At 40.7% G+C, this 20,675-nt stretch overlaps 1 protein-coding gene across 4 annotated transcripts in view; it reads left to right on the plus strand.

Moving 5' to 3' along the window:
* The window catches only part of TM2D3 (TM2 domain containing 3), a 102,608-nt gene that overhangs the window by 8,510 nt on the left and 73,423 nt on the right, over positions 1 to 20,675 (plus strand). For 2 of the 4 annotated variants that reach the window (XM_067699497.1, XM_067699478.1), the window contains 2 exons: positions 598 to 673; positions 2,588 to 2,910. In XM_067699497.1, coding sequence (XP_067555598.1) covers positions 598 to 673; positions 2,588 to 2,753 — 242 coding nt within the window. In that variant the 3' untranslated portion in view covers positions 2,754 to 2,910. Of the gene's footprint in view, positions 1 to 597; positions 674 to 2,587; positions 2,911 to 20,675 lie in introns of those variants that run through there. The other 2 variants (XM_067699488.1, XM_067699468.1) reach the window with 1 other exon arrangement.

The raw sequence follows: 20,675 nt of genomic DNA on the forward strand, positions 1-20,675 counted from the left end.
ATCTTAACTCCCCCCACAACCCCTTTCTTTTGGTATCTTTTGAACAGAACTTTAAATTTTTAGTTAGTTGAAGTTTTTAGTCTTTCAGAGTTAGCCCTTTTTTGTTGTAAGAAATCTTTCCCTACTCCAGATTCATAATTTCCTGTACGTTCTTTTAAAAGTTGTAAATGTGGCCTTTCACGTTTAGGTCTCTAGTCCCCTGGGGTTGGTTTGGTACATGGTGTAAGGTGGATTCAGTCTCACTTTTTCTGGCTGGGACAGCCCAGTGTCCCAGGACTCCCGGGCGGTCTGTGGGCCCGCTCCCTTCCCGGTGCCTGGTTTGTCTGTCTCAGCCCCACGTTACCCACGTTTTCACAGCAGGTGGGGTGTTTTACCTTCTTCAAGCTGTGGTCCTTACAAAACTGATTTAAATGTCGAGTCTGTGCTCATAGACAGTCAGGGCTTTCTTTTTACCGTTCATTGTAGTGAACATTTACTTTTGTAAAGAAAGTTGGCTTTTTACATTGTAAATCACAAGGCCTCTAGTTATAATTTAGTCTCTGTGTGAGTGTATTTTTATACCCGTGTTTTTATGTGGAGTGTTTTCCCTTTTTTAAGGTAACCGTACTTTTCCGAAAATGCTGTACTGCAACTGGACTGGCGGTTATAAGTGGTCTACTGCTCTGGCTCTGAGGTAAGCTCTGTTTCTAGTAAGTCGGTTGCCATTTGGATTTCGTTGGGGTTGGTGGGCTCTTCCAAGCTCCTCCTCCATCCACTCAGATCCCGCCGTGTGTTCGGTAGACCATAGGGACAGCACTGTGGGAGGTTATTTAGGTGGTCAGACCAGTACCCTCGTGGAATTTAATGGCCCGTTGCTGGTTTTCCTCCCGAAATGACCTGCACATTCTAGAGGTGACTGTAGTCATTACTAGAGATCATTAGAACCAGTCAGTGCTTCCCATCCTGAGTGTACCCTGAATTAGTAAAATGCCATATACTAATTAAAGTCGGTAGGTTTATGATGTATATCTTTAATTTTCAGTAATTTTCTTCTTTATTACAAAAAATAATACATGCTCAGTACTGAAAACTGGAAAAAAATGAAAATGACAAAGAGAAACGTTGAAAATCACTTATAATTCCACCATTCAAACATACTTATAGACTTACAATTTTTACATAAAAATTTGCTTGTATTAGTTAAACTTTTCAACAGTTTGAAAAGAAAATTGTACCAGTTCTTCCCACCGGAGGGAAGGGCAGGTGGGGTGCTGGTTAAATGATTCTGTGATTAGGAAGGTAGGCATCTGCTGTTGGAGGTTTAGGGTAAGAGTCTGAGGTGGCCTGTGGCCTGTGGTGAGACGCGGGCAGGGCTTCTCAGCCTTGTCATTGTTGACATTTGGGCCAGGAACTCTGCTGTGGGGCGTCCTCTGCAGAGCAGGATGTTCAGCAGCATCTCTGGACTCCATTTACTGCGTGTTAGCAGTCTCCCCAACCCCCACTGAAGCTGTGAGAATCAAAAATGCCTCCAGGGGTGGCCAGGTGGCCCCTTGTCGGGAACCACTGCGTCAGGGTTTGGGCTGGGGAAGAGGAGGATCCTGCTGGCAGGAAAGCACAGCTGGAAAGTGAAAGACGGGTCCACGATAGAAAATTAGATGCAACGACAGATTTGGTGACACCCAGCGTCTTTGTCAGCAGTGGTTCACATTCAGACTAACAGCTGACTTTCTGCTTTTCAATAAACTTTTTATTTTGGAATAATTTTAGATTTAAAAAAAAGTTGCAAAGCTAGAGATTTCCTGTACACCCTTCACCCAGCTTCCCCCACATTGTTGACATCTTAAATTACCGTGGCACATTTAGTAGCTGATTTTTTAAAAATAAGAATAATTTCCTTCTCTGGGCTCAGCATGGTTTCTTTGAGAATATTCACGGTGAATGTGATAATGCCTGGTGTTTGCTTCTTGGTACTCAGGGTGGGGGATTGGAAGGGTGTAGATGAACCAGGGATGGACACATGTTGATAACTATTGGAGCTGGGTCATGGGTGCTGTTCTCTTCTTTTTACTTTTATATGTTTGGAATTTTTCATAATAAAAGCTTTAAAAGAAATACAATGAGAAGTTGTCCGAATATTGTTAGATCTTAGAATTTGAAGGAACCTTAAAAGTCATTTATTCTGAACATGAAATTTTTAAAGATGGGTGACTGACAATGTTCACGACTTGATCTGGGCGGCCATGTGGTGTTGGCTGCCTGGCGATGCCACCTTCGACCACCATGTTCCTGCACTGTCTGTAGGACTAGCCGCACTTTGCTCTCCTGGATGTGCCATTTCAAGGTTAAAAAAGCAACAAGCTCGATTTTCTTGAAAAGAGAACCATTAGATTTCATTACAGCTAAAAAGTGTTTACTTTTGACAATTAAACGGTCTTGTTGCCCATGATTGTTTAGTGTTGTACGTTTGTGAGATAGTCACTGTGTCCTGATTAAGGGATCTGGTGATTTGAGGCCCTTTCCCACATGTGAGTTAGCGGTTACTGAGGCGCAGTAATGCAGGCGCAGTCGGGGGGCCGTTGATGGACTCCAGGCCTGTTTGCTGTTGCAGCATCACCCTTGGTGGGTTTGGAGCGGACCGCTTCTACCTGGGCCAGTGGCGGGAAGGCCTCGGCAAGCTCTTCAGCTTTGGGGGCCTGGGAATATGGACGCTGCTCGACGTTCTGCTCATTGGAGTCGGCTACGTGGGACCAGCAGATGGCTCTTTGTACATTTAGCTGCAGTTGCGCGCTTCAGAGGGGAGCAGTGCTTAGAAAACAGCCTCTTCCCTGTAGGAGTCCATGTGCTGTGAATGGTGTATGTGTATGTTTTTAATGTACAGCATCTGTACTTTGCCTGCCTTGATGAAGGTAAAATAAAAAACACTGAACTGTGTTTATCTGGAATTTGTTTTTATTTGCCTGAAGTCTATTTTTTTTTCCGTGAAAAAATTTAAACTTACTTAAACTAGAAGAACAACCTGTGCAGCGACTGAAAATCTGTTCAATTCGTAGACTTGAGTTTTATATTGCTTACCTCAAACTGTGCCACATGTATCTCCAGCCTGAGTGTCATCTGCCGTAAAGAGCTTTTCAACTATAATTGCAGAAAGTGGGAAATGTTTTTATTCTTTAGCTAAATAAGATTACCTAAATTTTCAGTCGTCTCTGAGCTTTGCAGTGTAATGTCTATGGAGTCTGGTCTTCATATATGACTGTTTGAAGTAAACTGCAGAAATTTTGTGTCTGGTTCCTGTGATTGGAATTTTGTTAGTAATATAAAATGTTGCAAGAGTACTGGAGAATTAATAAAACTACAAGTTACTTTAAAAATTTTGCAGACTTCTTCCTGTTATGTTTTTTATATTAAAACATAATCTTGAATAATCCTAGCAACTTTTATTATTAAGAAGTATAATATTTATTTTTCAGGGCATTACTCCATTCTAATAGATATATTCATAATTGGCTGGCTCATTAACACACTGGAAGTGTTAAAAAATGTGTTGGTGTGATAAATGGTTTTGAGTCTTTGTAAGATCTGTTGTAGACCCTTTCTTGGAAATAAAAACATTTATTAATCCAAAATTTTTTTAATTAACTTTTTTTTATTCAAGTATAGTTGATTTACAGTATTTCAGACTGATTCAGTTATGTTTATATGTGTATATGTATACACATATATGTGTGTGTATTTTTTCAGATTCTTTTCCATTGTAGGTTACAAGATATTGAATATAGTTCGCTGTGCTGTACAGTAGGTCCTTGTTAGTTATCTATTTTATATATAGTAGTGTGTATATGTTAATTCCAAATTCCCAATTTACCTCTCCCCACCTTTCTGCTTTGGTAACCATAAGTTTGTTTTCTATGTCTGTGAGTCTATTTCTGTTTTGTAAATAAGTTCGTTTGTATGTTTTTTTAAGATTCCACATATAAGTGATATCGTATGATTTTTGTCTTTCTCTGACTTCACTTAGAATGATAATCTCTAGGTCAGTCCATGTGGCTGCAAATGGCATTATTTCATTCTTTTTTATGGCTGAGTAATATCCCACTGTATATATGTACCACATCTTCTTTATCCCTTCCTCCGTCAACGGACACTTAGCTATTGTAAGTAGTGCTGCTATGAACTTGGCTATTGTATATAGTGCTGCTGTGGACATTGGGGTACATGTATCTTTCCAAATCAGGGTTTTCATCTTTTCTGGTTATATGCCCAGGAGTGAGATTGCTGGATCATATGGTAACTCTTTTTAGTTTTTTAAGGATGCTCCATACTGTTCTCCATAGTGGCTGCACCAATTTATATCCCCACCAACAGTGCAAGAGGGTTCTCTTTTCTCCACACCCTCTCCAGCATTTATTATTTGTAGGCTTTTTGATGATATCCATTCTGACCGGTGTGAGGTGATACGTCATTGTAGTTTTCATTTGCATTTCTCTAATAATTAGTGATGTTGAGAATCTTTTTATGTGCCTGTTGGCCATCTGTATGTCTTCTTTGGAGAAATGACTATTTAGGACTTCTGCCCATTTTTTTGATTGGGTTGTCTGATTTTTTGACATTGAACTGTATAAGCTGTTTGTATATTGTGGAAAATATATACCTTGTTGGTTGCATCCTTTACAAATATTTTCTCCCAGTCCATAGGTTGCCTTTTGATTTTGTTTATGGTTTCCTTTGCTGTGCAAAAGCTTTTAAGTTTAATTAGGTCCCTTTTGTTTATTTTTGCTTTTGCTTCCATTACTTTAGGAGTAATTCCAAAAAAATATTGCTACAATTTATGTCAAAGAGTGTTCTGCCTATGTTTTCCTCTAGGAGTTTTATAGTTCATTTAGGTCTTTAATCCATTTTGAGTTTATTTTTTGTATATGGTGTTGGAGAATGTTCTGATTTCATTCTTTTACATGTAGCTGTCCAGTTTTCCCAGGACCACTTATTGAAGAGACTGTCTTTTTTTTCCATTGTATATTTTTGCCTCCTTTGTTGTAGATTAACTGACCATAAGTGCAGGGGTTTATTTCTGGGCTCTCTATCCTGTTCCATTGATCTATGTGTCTGTTTTTGTGTTCAGTACCATACTGTTTTAATGACTGTAGCTTTGTAGCAAGTCAGGGAGCGTGATTCCTCCAGCTCCATTTTTCTTTCTTAAGATTGTTTTGGCTACTTGTTCTAGTTCTGTGAAAAATGCCATTGGTGATTTGATAGGGATTTCGTTGAATGTATAGATTGCCTTGGGTAGTATAGTCATTTTGACAGTATTGATTCTTCTAATCCAAGAACATGGTATATCTTTTCATCTGTTTGTGTGGTCTTCCATTTATTTCATCAGCATCTTACAGTTTTCAGAGTATGGGTCTTTTGCCTCCTTAGGTAGGTTTATTCCTAGGTATTTTATTCTTTTTGATGTGATGATAAGTGGGATTGTTTGCTGAATTTCTCTTTCTGATATTTCATTGTTAGTGTATGGAAATGCAACAGATTTCTGTGTATTGATTTTGTATCCTGCATCTTTACCAAACTTATTGATGAGCTATAGTAGTTTTCTGGTAGCATCTTTAGAATTTTCTGTATATAGATCATGTCATTTGCAAACAGTGACAGTTTTCCTTCTTTTCTGATTTGGATTCCTTTTATTTCTTCTTCTTCTCTGATTACTGTGGTGAGAACTTCCAAAACTGTGTTGAATAAAAGTAGTGAGAGTGGACATCCTTGTCTTGTTCCTGATCTTAGAGGGAATGCTTTCAGTTTTTCACCATTGAGAATGATGTTAGCTGTGTGTTTGTCATATATGGCCTTTATTATGTTGAGGTATGTCCCCTCTATGCCCACTTTCTGGAGAGTTATCATAATAAATGGATGTTGAATTTTGTCAAAAGCTTTTTTGCATCTATTGAGATCATGTTTTTTATTCTTCAGTTTGTTAATAGGGTGTATCACATTGACTGATTTGTGGGTATTGAAAAATCCTTGCATCTGAGGGATGAATCCCACTTGATCATGTTGTATCATGCTTTTTAATATGTTGTTGAATTCTTTTTGCTAGTATTCTGTTGAGGATTTTTACATCTATGTTCATTAGTGATACCGGCCTGTAATTTTTTGTGTGTGTGTAGTATCTTTGGTTTTGGTATCAGGGTGATGTTGGCCTCATATAATGTGTTTGGTTGTGTTCCTTCCTCTGCAATTTTTTGGAATAGTTTCAGAAAGATAGGTGTTAACTCTTCTCTAAATGTTTGGTATAATACACCTGTGAAGCCATCTAGTCCTGGACTTCTGTTTGTTGGGAGTTTTTAAATCACAGATTCAATTTCAGTACTCGTGATTGGGCCATTCATATTTTCTATTTCTTCCTGGTTCAGTCTTGGGAGGTTGTACCTTTCTAAGAATTTGCTCATTTCTTCTAGGTTGTCCATTTTATTGACATATAGTTGTTTGTAGTAGTCTCTCATGATCATTTGTATTTCTGTGGTGTCAGTTGTAACTTTTCTCCTTTTTTGTTTTTGATTTTATTAATGTGGGCCCTCTCCCTTTTTTCTTGATGAGTCTAGCTAAAGGTTCAGCAATTTTGTTTCTCTTTTTAAAGAAGCAGCTTTTAGTTTTGTTGATCTTTTCTTTTTTTAAATTTGTATTTCATTTATTTCTGCTCTGATCTTTATGATATCTTTTACTAAGTTTGGGTTTTGTTTTTCTTTCTCCAGTTGCTTTGGGTGTAAGGTTAGGTTATTTACTTGAGTTTTTCTTGTTTCCTGAGATAAGCTTGTAACACTATAAACTTCCCTGTTAGAACTGCTTTTGCTGTGTCTCATAGGTTTTGGATTATTGTGGTTTCGTTTTTGTGTGCCTCTAGGTGTTTTTTGATTTTCTCTTTGATTTCTTCAGTGATCCACTGGTTGTTTAGTAGCATTTTGTTTAGCCTCCATGCGTTTGTGTTTTTTGCAAGTTTTTTCTTGTGCTTGAGTTCTAGCCTTGTAGCATTGTGGTCAGAAAAGATGGTTGATATTCAATTTTCTTGAATTTACCGAGGCTTGCTTTGTGACTCAGTATGTGATCTGTCCTGGAGAATGTTCCGTGTGCAGTTGAAAAGAACGTGTATTCTCTTGGTTTTTGGTGGAGTGCTCTATAAATATCAGTTACGTCCGTCTGGTCTAATGTGTCATTTAAGGCCTGTGTTTCCTTATTGATTTTCTGTCCATTGATGAAAGTGGGGTGTTAAAGTCCCCCACTATTACTATGTTACTGTCAGTTTCTCCCTTCATGGCTGTTAGCATTTGCTTTATTGAGGTACTCCTGTGTTGGTTGTATATGTACTTACAATTGTTACATCTTCTTTTTGGATTGATCCCTTGATCATTATGTAGTGTCCTTCCTTGTCTCTTGTAACAGTATTTTAAAGTCTATTTTGTCTGATATGAGTATTGCTACTCCAGCATTCTTGTGATTTCCATTTGCATGGAATACCTTTTTCCATCCCCTCACTTTCAGTTGTATGTGTCTCTAGGTCTGAAGTGGGTCTCTTGTAGACAGCATATATACAGGTCTTGTTTCTGTATCCATTCAGTGTATTTCTTTTGGTTGGAACATTTAGTCCCTTTACGTTTAAGGTTATTATTGATATGTATGTTATTTTCATTTTATTGTTTTGGATTTGTAGGTCTTTTTGAGTTTTAATAACAATTTCCCTAGAAACATTTACAAATTTTTAGCATTTTTCCATTTAAATTGGATATCTGAGTGTTACTTTTTAAACATCTGTGTCAGTAGCCAGCAGACTTAACCAGACTATCAGATCTTTAGCTATAAAATATTTTTTGAGAATATCTCCATAAATCTCAGGTGACAAAAACATGTTTCTTCACCAGAATAAATTACAGTTTACCTGAAAAGGGAACTGAATTATTTGGTACAATAACTTGCCCTTTAGGAATCAAGAATCTTGTCTAGGGCTTCCCTGGTGGCGCAGCGGTTGGGAGTCCGCCTGCTGATGCAGGGGACAGGGGTTCGTGCCCTGGTCCAGGAAGATGCCGCGGAGCGGCTGGGCCCGTGAGCCGTGGCTGCTGAGCCTGTGCGTCTGGAACCTGTGCTCCGCAACGGGAGAGGCCACAACAATGAGAGGCCCGTGTACCGCAAAAAAAAAGAATCTTGTCTGTGCAGGTGTGTTGGTCTGGTTGAGTAGCAGTTCCAGCTCTGGCCACTAGGTGGGGCATCCCCATTACCGTTGCTTTCCCATCATATTCCCAGAAACAGCCAATCTTGACTTGTCGTCCCCCCCCTGCCCCCGCCAGCCCCCCCCGCCCCGGAACTTGACCCTGGGCACAGAGCAGGGCTGCACTTCCAGGTGGGCAGCCCAGTTTGCACGGGACTTTCTTTTCTAAAGACAGCACACTTTCTTACCCGACATGGGTACATGAGACTCTTGGCTTGAGCTGGTATTTCTTTAGAGGAGGACCTGTTCCTGCCAGGAAGCAGCCCCTTTGCTAATTATAATAAAGATTTCCCCAGAATCCCCTCAGTACTTGGCTCCACGTAGAAGAGGATCTCCACTGCTGTGCTCCCACACAAGGAGGAGCGGGGGAGTGATGGGAATTGCTGGCTGTTCCTGGTGTTCATGGGAGAGGTATGTATCTTGACCATTGACCATCTGTATGCTTTGTGGGCTGAGTTAAAAAACGAAGCTCCAGCATTTGAAAGGCGAAAGCTGAAATGATTCTGAATCCACAAGAGGAGATGGATGAACTTGTTCCTGAATCCTAAGAAAGTTTTTATATGGGGATAGTCTTTGGAACCTAAAGGATGTAAGCAAATCAGGGATTCTTCCTGTCAAGGATTTGATGGAGCTGATGGCCTCAGAGAGCTAGCAGGAAGATGAAGAGATTCCCAAATTTATGAGTGAGGAACTCATACATGCGTCCCTAAAAGGAAGTGTAACAGAGCTACATGTTCAAAGGGCACCAGAGAGGTGGATGTAATCTCTAGCCAGTTCCATGAGCCTCTGCTGGCTGCAAACTGTCTTGTTTGGGTCTGACCTTTTAGGCTCTGTTCCCGTATGCTGGGAGCTCAGATCAGAGGCTGTGAGATGGGGAAGCTCGTCACAGGCTGGGAACCGTATTAGTCACCAAGCTCTGTTGACGGTTCTCTGGAAATTGAGAATTATCACTGCAGCATGCTGTGTGTCATTACTTTGTCTTATGAATGGCTGCCTTGCTTTGTCAGCATTCTTCTTCCACTTGCCCCAGTAACTCCTGGTGGGCAGGTGCTGTTATTTATTTCTCCCCCGTCGTCCCCAGCGCAGTGTTGTGCACACAGTGGCCCTCATATTTGCTGAGTGAGTTAATGCCATGAGAGTCTTGCAGGTACTGAAGCACCTGAGTGGGATTCTGGGCCCTGGCAGTTGAGGTGGCTGCAGGGTGGTAATATACAGAAATTGGCTCTAACTAAATATTGGCCATAGCACCACGTGAATCCAATTCCTGCAAATTGCTGGGGAGCAACTGGTTTATGGTGCTTATAAAAAGAGATTTTTAAAAGGTTTTGTGCTTCAGGATTTAAAAATGTAAAATTGTCTTCTCTGTGCCACACAACTTTGTTTCCCTATACTTTTTAAATACTTCGTGCCAGAATTGATATTATTTATTTTTGGCACATCATCAAGTAAGGAATTTGCAAGTGATTCTAATTCATCCCGTAAGCAATGAGTGGAAACAATCTCTACTTTTCAAATACATCAGGAGAGCTTAAAAATGCAGGCGGATTCCTTCACTCACGCTCTCAAGCTTCCCCTCTGTCCAGGCTATAGGGTGTGAAGTGTCACAAGGATGTTAGAGGGTTTGCAATTTGGTATAAATTCTTGGATTTAAAGTATTGAAATTATCTTCTATAAACATGCTTTTATGTGAAATGAAGCCTTGACTGAGACACTTGGGCGTAATTTACTAAGAGGCTCCAGGAGAGCAGGACTCTGGTTCTCTGCTGTACCCCAACTGCGAGAGCCCACAGTAGGTGGGCACACAGTAGGTGCACAGTGACTATTTGTTCGATGAATGAATAATGGGGAATCTCCTGGAGTAAGCTAAAGACCTAAACGTATTGCTAAGAGTTTCTGGGTAGAGTGGAGAGAGCAGCTGGGTCACAGCATCTCCCTTTTCAAACACTCAGTGACATGAACACAGTAGTTAAACTGGAGCCTGCTTGCCACAGAGAACAAGCAAACAAATGAATAAGCCCAGCAGCAAACAAGGAAAAAGGCAACCAAATAAAAAACATACAAAAATGACAAGAGAAGAAAAAAAAAGTATTGCTCAGGTGTGCCAGGCTACTCCTGCAAATGGCCTTGGTGAGTCAGCAGAATCCAGGAACTCTGACTCACAAGAGTGACTGGTTGGGAGAAGAGGGATATCCTTATCTTTTCCAGTTACTTCAGGGGGTAGGGTGTGTGAAAAGGGCTGTTGAGGAGAAACTGATGAGAGGACTGACTCTCCGATGGAAGTGGGGGTTTCACGCTGAGCCAGAGAACGGATCCAGAGCCCAGGATGGCCCCCAGGGATCATGACATCACCTCCTACCCAGGGGACAGGAAACATTGCTGAGGACACTTTGAAAACCTTAGTGAAGAGGCCTGAGACCAGATATTCTAGCAAAAATAGTTGAGCTCTTCCCTGCCTCGCCTCTGGCTATCACGCTCCCAAACATTCAGTAGGATGCAAAATAACAGCTTTCAAACTGCTCAGAGAGAAAAAATAAATAGGGTAATTTGCTCACCCTATATCATGAAGTTGCCCACATAAGAGAACACAATAAAAAGAAATGACAGTGCTTCACACCCACCAGAATGACTGTAACAGGAAAGAGAGACAATAACAAGAATTAGGATATGGAAAACTCGGAACCCTCATACACTGCTGGTGGGAATGGAAAATGATGCAGCCACTTTGGAAAACAGTCTGGCAGTTCTTAAAAATTTTTAAACATAGAGTTACTGTTTTTGACTCAGCAATTCTAGATATATGCCCAAGAAAAATGAAAATATATGTACACACAAAAACTTGTTTATAGCAGCAATATCCATAATAGTCAAAAGTGGAAACAAGCCAGATATCCATCAACTGATGTGTTAACAAAATGTGGTCTATCAATACAATATAACAGTATTCGGTCATAAAAAGGAATGAAGTACTGATACATGCTAAAACATGGATAAACCTCAAAAACTTGATGCTAAGTGAAAAAGGTATATTTTAGGCTGGTGAACTTTATGGTATGTAAATTATCTCAATAAAGCTCAACAATTGGCACAGCAACTGTGTATACTATTGCAGGGGGAATGGGAGAACACAGAAGAAATAGAGGAAGGAACATAGGCTTCAAAAAAAGAGGAAGAGCCCATCTTGAAGAAAACATGACCCAGGAAATAGAAGAAAAGCCCCTGCAAATTTTTTGTGCTATAGAGCACATAAGTGTATTCCTTTGTTCAGCAAATAGATGCTGCGGTGTTAGTATATGACATGCACCATTCTGGGCACTGGAGATAGAGCAGGGAGCAAGTTCTTCCTGTTGCAGAGCTTCCATTCTTATGTTTAAATGTGTAAGTACAAGGCTATTGATTCCATTGGACCTCTTCTGTCATGGAAGGGATATTGATTCATCCTCATGGAATAGACACATACTCTGGATGTGGATTTGTCTCCCTAGCCTTGTTTACTGCTTCACACAAGATTGCTTCTGCTCAAAGAACTCATTTCACAGGAAAACACATGGGGCACCAAGTGTGAGGTCATGCTCAGAAAGGGAAAAATGGCCCCAGTAATAACCAGGCTGTGATTTTTAACCTCTAAATATAAAAAATGCTCAGAATACAAGCCATACTCCTCCCTACCACCTTTTCACCCCCCAGGTTCTTAAGGTGGAAGCTTGGGTCATTGATTTGAGACACTTGTCTTTTTCTAATACAAGTATTTAATGCTATAAATTTCCCTCTAAACTTGTGTACATCTCATGAATTCCATTGTGTACAATTAAAAATATTTTATAATTCTTCTTTCAACTTCCTCTTTGACCCAAGGATTATTTTTAAATGTACTGTTTAGCTTCCAAATATTCGGGAATTTTCAAGATATATTTTTGTAATTAGTTTCTAGTTGAATTTCATTGTGGTCAGAGAATAAAATTTGTATTTTAATTTTTAAAAACTTGTTAGTTTGCTTTATGGCTGAAAATATGGTCTTTCATGCTGAATATCATGTGTACTTGAAAAAAGTGTGTACTGTTCCAGGTAATGTGTTTTATAAATGTCAGTTAGATCAAGTTGGTTGGTAGTATTTTTCAGCATTTTTATATATTTACAAATATTCTATCCACTTGTTCTGTCAATTAGTGACAGAAGAGTGTTGTAGTCTCCAACTATAATGATAGGTTTGTATTTCTCATTTCAATTCTCTCAATTTTTGCTTATGTATTCTAATACTTTGCTGTTACATATATGCATTTAGGATTGTGATAACTTTATAGGTGTCATAAAATATGCATAATACAAAATTTACCATTTTAAGTGTACAGTTCAGTGGCATTAAGTACATTTACATTGTTGTGCAACTCTCACCACAATCCAGAACTTTTGCATCTTCCCAAAATGAAATTCTGTGCCCATTAAACAACTCCTTATTCTCCCCCTTCCCTGCCAAACACCATTCTATCCTTATGTAATAGGGAGCATACAGTATTTGTCCTTTTGTGACTTACCATTATGTCTTCAAAGTTCATCCATGTTGTAGCATGTGTCAGAATTCATTCTTTTTTAAGGCTGTCCATTGCTTGTCCATTCATCTGTTGATGGAAATTTGGGTTGTTTATGCCTTTTGGCTGTTGTGAATAATGCTGCTGTGAACACTAGTATACAGACATCTGTTTGAATCCCTGTTTGAATTATTTTGGATATATGCCCAGAAGTGAGATTGTTGGATCATATGTTCTATGTCTAATTTTTGAGGAATGTGTGATGTTTTCTTGATGAATTGACCCCTTTATTATCATGTAATGTTCCTCTTTATCCCTGGTAATATTCTTTGTTCTGAAGTCTACTTTTCTGATATGAATATAACCACTATTATACTAATGTTATACTATTTATTATTAGTGTTTGCTTAGTATATCTTCTTCCATCCTTTTACTTTTATAACATATCCATGTCTTTATATTTAATTGAATTCCTTCTAGATGCTTATGTTGGGTTTTGATTTTTCATCTAATCTGACAATCTCTGCCTTTTTTTTTTTTTTTTTTTTTTTGCGGTACATGGGCCTCTCACTGCTGTGGCCTCTCCCGTTGTGGAGTACAGGCTCCGGACATGCAGGCTCAGCGGCCATGGTTCACAGGCCCAGCTGCTCCGTGGCACGTGGGATCTTCCCAGACTGGGGCACGAACCCATGTCCCCTGCATCGGCAGGCGGACTCTCAACCACTGCACCACCAGGAAAGCCCAATCTCTGCCTTTTAATTGGGGATTTTAGACCATTTACATTTAATATCACTAGTGATAGAATTGGATTTAAGTCTACCAGTTTGTTCGTTGTTTGCATTTGTTCCATCTGTTCCTTGTCCTCTTTTTCATGTTTTCCTGCCTACTTTTGGCTTAGTTGAATTAAAAAAAATTATTTTCAGCCATTTTTCCTCAAATATTTTTTTCAGATTCATACTCTTTCTCCTCTTTCTCTGAGACTCCAGTGATACAAATGTTAGATTTTTGGGGTATTGTCCCACAGGTTCCTGAGGCACTGTTCTTCTCCTTTTTTTTTTTTTTAAGTCTATTTTCTCTCTGTTGTTCAGATTGGAAATTTCTATTGATTGGTCTTTGCGTTCACTGATTCTTTCCTCTACCATCTCCAGTTTACTGTTGAGCCTGTCCAGTGAGTTTTTAATTTCAATTATATTTTTTAGTTATATAGTTTCCCTTTTGTTCTTTTTTTATATCTTCTATTTATTTGTTGGAATCTTCCTATTCTTTATTTAAGAGTGTACATAATTGCTCATTGAAGCATTTTTATCATGGCTGCTTTAAATCCTTGTCAGGTTAATTCCAACCTCCAAGTAATCTCAGTGTTGGTGCCTTTTGATTATCTTTTCTCATTCAGGTTGTGGTTGCCCCAGTTCTTGGTGTGGCAAGTAAATTTGTACCCTGGGCATTTCTGGTATTGTGTTGCAAGACCTGTTTGATCTTTTTCCTGTTTAAATCCTTTTTCTTTCTGGGTGTGGTGTGCAGGTCCAGCTCGGGGTGCATGCAAAGCTTCCTGTGGGGCTTTTTTGACTCCTCCCTGACAGTGGAATGTTGGCTCATTGCCTCGTTGCAGGTGGATGTAACCTAATCCCAGGACCCCTGGTAGGACAAGCTGCTGTGATACGAACTACCTGTAGAGGGCCATGTGGCAGGGAGCAGTGGGCAGCCTGTAGGAGCTGAGGGCCTCAGTCCTGTAACTGCAAGGAATTGAATTCTTCCAACAACCATGTGAGTTTGGAAGAAGGCCCCAAGATCCAGAAAGGAGCACAGCCCCACTGGCACTTGATTGCAGCCTGGTGAGAGCCTGAAACAGAGAGTGCAGCTAAGCCACCCCAGACTCCTGATCCACGTATGTTGTTTTAAACTATCCACATTTACAGCCACAGAAAACTGACACGCCCTTTCTGCTCTTTCTCATTCCTCATGTTCCAGGTTTCCTTCCGTTGTCATTTCCTTTCTGTCTGAAGAACTTCCTTTAGCATTTTTTTTTTTTTCCACTAGAGCAGGTCTGCTGACAACAAATTTCTTAGGTTTCCTTCATCTGAGAATTTCACCTTCATTTCTGAAACACAGTTTTGCTGAATATGGAATTCTGGGTGACAGCTTTTTTCTCTCACACTTGAAAAATGCTTCCTTCTCGCATTCATGATTTTTAATGAGAAACATACTGTCATAGGAATAGTTTTACTGTTCACATCAGGTAACACATCATTTTTTTCTGGTGGCTTTCAAGATTTTTCCTTTGTCTCTAGTTTTCAGAAATTTAATTATGATGTATCCAGGCATGGATTTCTTTGGGTTTATCCTGTTTAGGGTTTGCTTCTTCAAATTTGGTAAGATTTCAGTCATTATTTCTTTAAATACTTTTTCAGCATTACAGTCATTCTTCTCTCCCGCTGGGTCTCTGATGACATGAATGTTAGATTATTTTGTTATTGTCCCACATGTTTCTGAGATTCTATTCATTTTCAAAATCTATTCTCTCTCTGTTGAAATCAGATAATTTCAATTTTTCTGTCTTCAGGTTCATTGATTCTTTCTGATGTCATATCCACCTGCTGTTCAGCCCATTCATTGAGTTTTTAAATTTCACTTATTTTTCATTTCTCAAGTTTTTATTGGTTCTTCTTAAGTCTATTTCTTTGCCTAGAGTTTCTGTTTTTTCTCTTTTCTCAGTGTTAGTATCTGTTTGGGAACATTTTTACGAGAGCTTCTATCAAATTCTCATCAGGTAATTGTAGCATCTGTATCATCTTGATGTTGATGTCTGCTGATTGTTTTTTCCCATTTGAGTTGAGATTTTCTGGGTCTCAGTATGATGAGTAATTGTGGAATGTGCCAGGACAAATTGAGTGTGAGTTTATGAGATTCTGGTTTGCATTTCAGTCTGCTTTCAGCAGGCTCTCAGCCTGTTTAGGTTCCAAGTACATGTCCTGGCACACTTCTGTGGGTCATGCTGCAGATGCCAGTGTGGTTTGTAGTGCTGTCCTGCCCAGCCATGTGCTGCCCAGAGGCCAACCTGAAACGAGAGCAGCATTTGACCTTGAGTTCAGTTCTCCAGTCTTCTGATGTGTTCATTCTGGTTGGTCATGCATGGGCTGCTTGGGGGTCTGCCCAGGACTTCATGCACAGATTTAAGTATCCCTGTCTCCTGTACTGTTCTCTCTGTAATCCTCACCCCCTCTGATGGGGTGGGGAGCAGTGCTGCCTCCTTGTTCCTGTTTGCTTAGTGCACGTGGGGCTCTCACAGTCTCTGCAGCTGATGTGCTACTTGGTGGGGAGGAGACTACTTGTGTGCTGGCGTTTGCTTAGTGCAGAGCAGAAATGGTAATGGGGACCCCTCCACAGTGTGTGCAGTGCGGGGGGTATGGAGTGGGAGCTGCACCTCTGCTCATATTAGTGTGGGACAGAATGGTCGACAGGGTTGACCCCAGAGTCTGCCCACAGTCCCACTGTGCTAATGGAAAGCAGGGGTGGTCACAGGGCTCCCCCTCAGTTTCCACAGCCCTGCCCCACTGGGGAGGGGGGCCTCCTGGTCAGCATAGGGCAGGGATGGTCACAGGGCTCTGCCTGCCATCCCTGTGGCTACAGTGTTGGGTAGGGGTGGGGGATGGAGTAGCTTTTTTGAGGTTTCATCTGGAGTAGAGTGGGTTCCATCCTGCAGGGCTGCCCTTTATCAAGGCTTTGAGCCAGAGAGAAGAGGCTTTCCTTGGAGCTTGTTGGTCTGTGCTTGCTGGCATTTCTGGGTTGTGGACCCCTCCAACTCTTGGACGAGAATCTGTAGGAGGAACACCCTGCCTGCTTGGTCTTCAAGTCAAGGTCCCTGCCGCCCACCTTCTCTTCTGCACCCCTCAGAGTCTTCTGCCAGCTGCTCTGTGTATCTGTGGAGAGTTTTATTTGCAAACAGTATGAGGAATAGGGTGAAATGTGTATTTTGTCTGGAATTCACAGAAGTTGTGGATTATCTTTCATTGTGACTTAAAGTAAGAAAAGTCTTCTGTAGTTAACCTCCATTTTTGCCATTTCTGGTGGCCCTCGTTTCTTTGTTGATTGATTTTCTCTCTGTCATCATATCCATGTAATAAAGAGTAAGTCTCCATTTTTGATGTTGGGCTATCTCCAGCTTTCAAGCCCCACTCCTCTTTCTTCCCTTTTGGCTCCACATCTGAGGAAAAGCCAGTAAGGTAATGATGAGAAAACCTGGTTACTTGCTCCAGAAGTGCCAGCAGGAAGTTCACAGTGTGCGAGCCCCAGCCCGAGGGCCTGAGCCCTTTCCTCGGCCCGCATCACTAGCCCTGCACTGCTCGTGCCATTTGGCCTGGCTGGCTGGCCCCTGCCCTCCTCTCCTCAGGAAAGCTCACGGGTAATAAATCTTCCCATATCTTCTTGGTGCCCGTGGCCTTACGAGTCTCAACATCTCAGCTCTCCCACCTCTGTGGGGTGACTGTCAGACACTCCTTCTGCCCCAAGGACTCTGTTAACATATCTTGTAATGCAGGTCTGCTGTCAGTGATTTCTATAAGCTGTTGTTTGTTTGAAAATGTCTTTGTTTTCCCGTAATTTTTGACAGATATTTGCACTGAGTGTAGAACTCTGAGTTGACGGGTTTTCCTTTCAGCCACTCTGTTGTCTTTGCCCTGCACAGTTTCTGATCAGAAGTGTCCTGTAACTCTTATCTTTGCTCCTCTGTGTGTAATGTTCCCTCTTTCCTCCGGCTGCCTTCAAGCTTTTCCTTCTGTTTTCTTTAAAACAGTTTTTTTCCTCCAGTTTTATTGAGATATAATAGAGAAACAGCACTGTATAAGTTTAAGGTATATGGAATAATGATTTGACTTACACACACACCATGAAATGATGACCACTATAAGTATGGTGAACATCCATCATCTCACATAAATACAAAATAAAAGAAAAAGAAAAAAAGATTTTCTTGTGATTGATGACTCAGGATTTACTCTCTTAGCAACTTTCGTTTATAATGTAAGCAATGTTACTTCTAGTCATCACATTGTAAAGCTTTTCTTCTCATCTTTCAGCAGGTTGACTATGATGTGTATAAGTGTATGTGGGCCTTTTTTTGGTTGGTGTTGAGTTTTCTTTTTTATTTTTATATTTTGTATTTGTTCCTTTTAGAGTCCTCTGTATTCTTAGAGCTGTGGTTTAATGTTTATCCTTATTTTTGGAATATTCTTGACTGTTACCTTCTTCAAATAGTTCTTCTCTTCAAATTCTCCCTCTTCTTCTGTCACTCCAGTTACGTGTATGTTAGACCGTCTGGCGGTTCCTACAGGCCTGGAGTGCTCTGATTTGCTTTCGCCACGTCATTATCCTTGTGTTTCAGTTCACTTAATTTCTATTGACCCATGCTCAAGCTGGTTGATTTTTCCAAAGTGATATTCATTCTACTCGTGTGCCTGTCACAAGAATTTTCCATTTCTGACCTCATATAGTTTATTTCTAGCATTTCTGTTTTACTCTTTCTCACAGTTTTTATCTCTCTGGTGAAATTTCCCAACAGTTTCAGTTATCTGGGTCATCAAATCTATTTCCATTGATTGCTTTATCTCTAGATTGTTTTCTTTTACTTATTTTTTACTTTCTTGAAATTGTAATTTTTTTGATTGTATGCCAGACCTCATGTGTACAAGGACAGTACAGACTGAGGTAAACTGTATTTACACCTGTGCTAGCATGCCTCTTCTGTCTGGGTTTTAAGTGTGTGACGTTGAGTCAATTTAGTTAGGGGTTGAGCTGGATTTAGGTTTTGTTGTTTCATTGCTACTGTCAGTGCAGCTAAGGCTTCTACTTTCTCTAAATGTGGATGGTTTTCCCTTGTGCTTACGGGGGTGCTGAGGTTCCAGGTGGTTTTTCTCAGTGGTTCTGATGCTTCCTTCACCTGTAGATGTTCCTGAATTTCTGTGCGACCGAGGAGAGCACTTGCCTCTTCTTCAGGGATAGCGGGCCACTACTTGTTTCTCAGCATGAAGTTTATGGTGAGAGGGGGATTCCTCTGATGTCTTGGTCCAGCTCATTCTTAGATCCTAAATCTCAGTGTGGGGCTTCCTGCCCCTCTTTCCCATGGCAACCCAAATCTGCCTTGTATCTGTGTTGATTCTGGTCAGGAGTTTCCTGCTCCTCCTCCCTCTGCCTGGTATTGATCTAAGGTCCTGGGCCCTAAATGGTTTCTTGTCTTTCCCCAGAAGTAGGACGTTTTACTCTCGCAGTAGTAATGGGTCTTTCCCTGTGTCCTTGGGGCAAGAGGTTTCTGACTTCTCTCCCAGAGGCAGATGGGTTTTAGCTCTGTCTTCGAAAGCAATGGATCTTTACCTGTGCCCTGTGGGTGGCTTTGGTGCCCTTCCCTCAGTTCATAGGAGGGATGGATCCAGGGAAGGGGTGGGTCCGTGCCCATCCTTCCCCGGCTCCTGCCCTGCTCCTAGTATTTCCATTGCGAGCACTCTTGCTGGATTCCTCAGCTGTTCCAAACGTACATGCAAGCCCACACTTGGCCTTTAAAGATTTGCTAACGTTTTAGCTGAGATCTCCATCCCCCAAGGCAGCCCCGTGTTTCTCCTGGTCTTCACATAAGGGAACAGGTAGCAGCCACGTTTCCCCTGGAGGCTCTGCCCCTCCTTTGGAAATCACCGTATTTGGTTGCCACGCAACCTCACATCTCTAATAGATTCAAGAAAGATGATCATTTTTGTAGACCACCAGATTTTTCTCATTGTTATTTGCAGCTTTCTACTTCCTACATGGAAGCAGAAATTAGATGTTTTAAATCAAAATTACAAACTCACCTTCATTTATCTGCATTTATCAAGAACATTGCATGAATTTTTTTCCAATTATAAAATGACTTTCAAAGAGTTTCCCAGCCATATTTAGAAGCTAAAAGCTGTGAATGATCTGCTTTTCTTATTTTGTAACCTAGTAACCAACATTATTAATGAACATCAAAGTTAAGTTTTTTTTCGTTTGAAAAAGTTTGAGTCAACATATAGAAGGTTGGGCTTCCCTGGTGGCGCAGTGGTTGAGAGTCCGCCTGCCGATGCAGGGGACACGGGTTCGTGCCCCGGTCCAGGAAGATCCCACATGCCGCGGAGCGCTGGGCCTGTGAGCCATGGCCGCTGAGCCTGCGCGTCTGGAGTCTGTGCTCCGCAACGGGAGAGACCATAACAGTGAGGCCCGCGTACCACACACACACAAAAAAAACATATAGAAGGTTAACTTTTTTCTCTTTGGAAATTCTTGAGTTACAGGCAGACCTCATTTTATTGTGCTTTGCTTTAGTGCACTTTGCAGTTACTGCATTTTTTAATAAATTGGAGGTTTCTGGCAACCCTGCGTCATCAGATGATGGTGAGCATTTTTTAGCAATGAAGTATTTTTAATTAAGGTATGTACATTGTTTTTTTAGACATACTGCTGTTGCACACTTGACAGACTACAGTAGAGGGTAAACATAACTTTTATGTGCACTGGGAAATCAAATAATCATGTGACTTGCTTTATTGCAATATTTGCTTCATTGCGGTGGTCTGGAATTGAACCTGCAATATCTCTGAGGTCGGTCGTATGCCGACATCTTCTTTTAAATTTATATAAACTGTCTGTAACCAATTAGGATAGTATCTCCTGTGGACTGTAATACACCTTATGATCTGATTTATTTTTCCTTTGTGTTAGGTCTGTTTATCTGGGCTGTTGAGTTCTGCAATGTGGACATAATGACAGACATTTTTGTGATTATTTAATGTGCCAGCTTCTGTGGGTGTGTAACTAATCACTTCAGAGCTTAGTGGCATAAAACAACCACTTACTTTAACAGATACTGTGGATTGGGAATTTGGACAAGGCACAGCAGAACGGTTTGTCTGTCCTGTCTGCCA

The sequence above is a fragment of the Pseudorca crassidens genome, chromosome 1 (assembly GCF_039906515.1).
Source record: "Pseudorca crassidens isolate mPseCra1 chromosome 1, mPseCra1.hap1, whole genome shotgun sequence".
NCBI lineage: Eukaryota > Metazoa > Chordata > Mammalia > Artiodactyla > Delphinidae > Pseudorca > Pseudorca crassidens.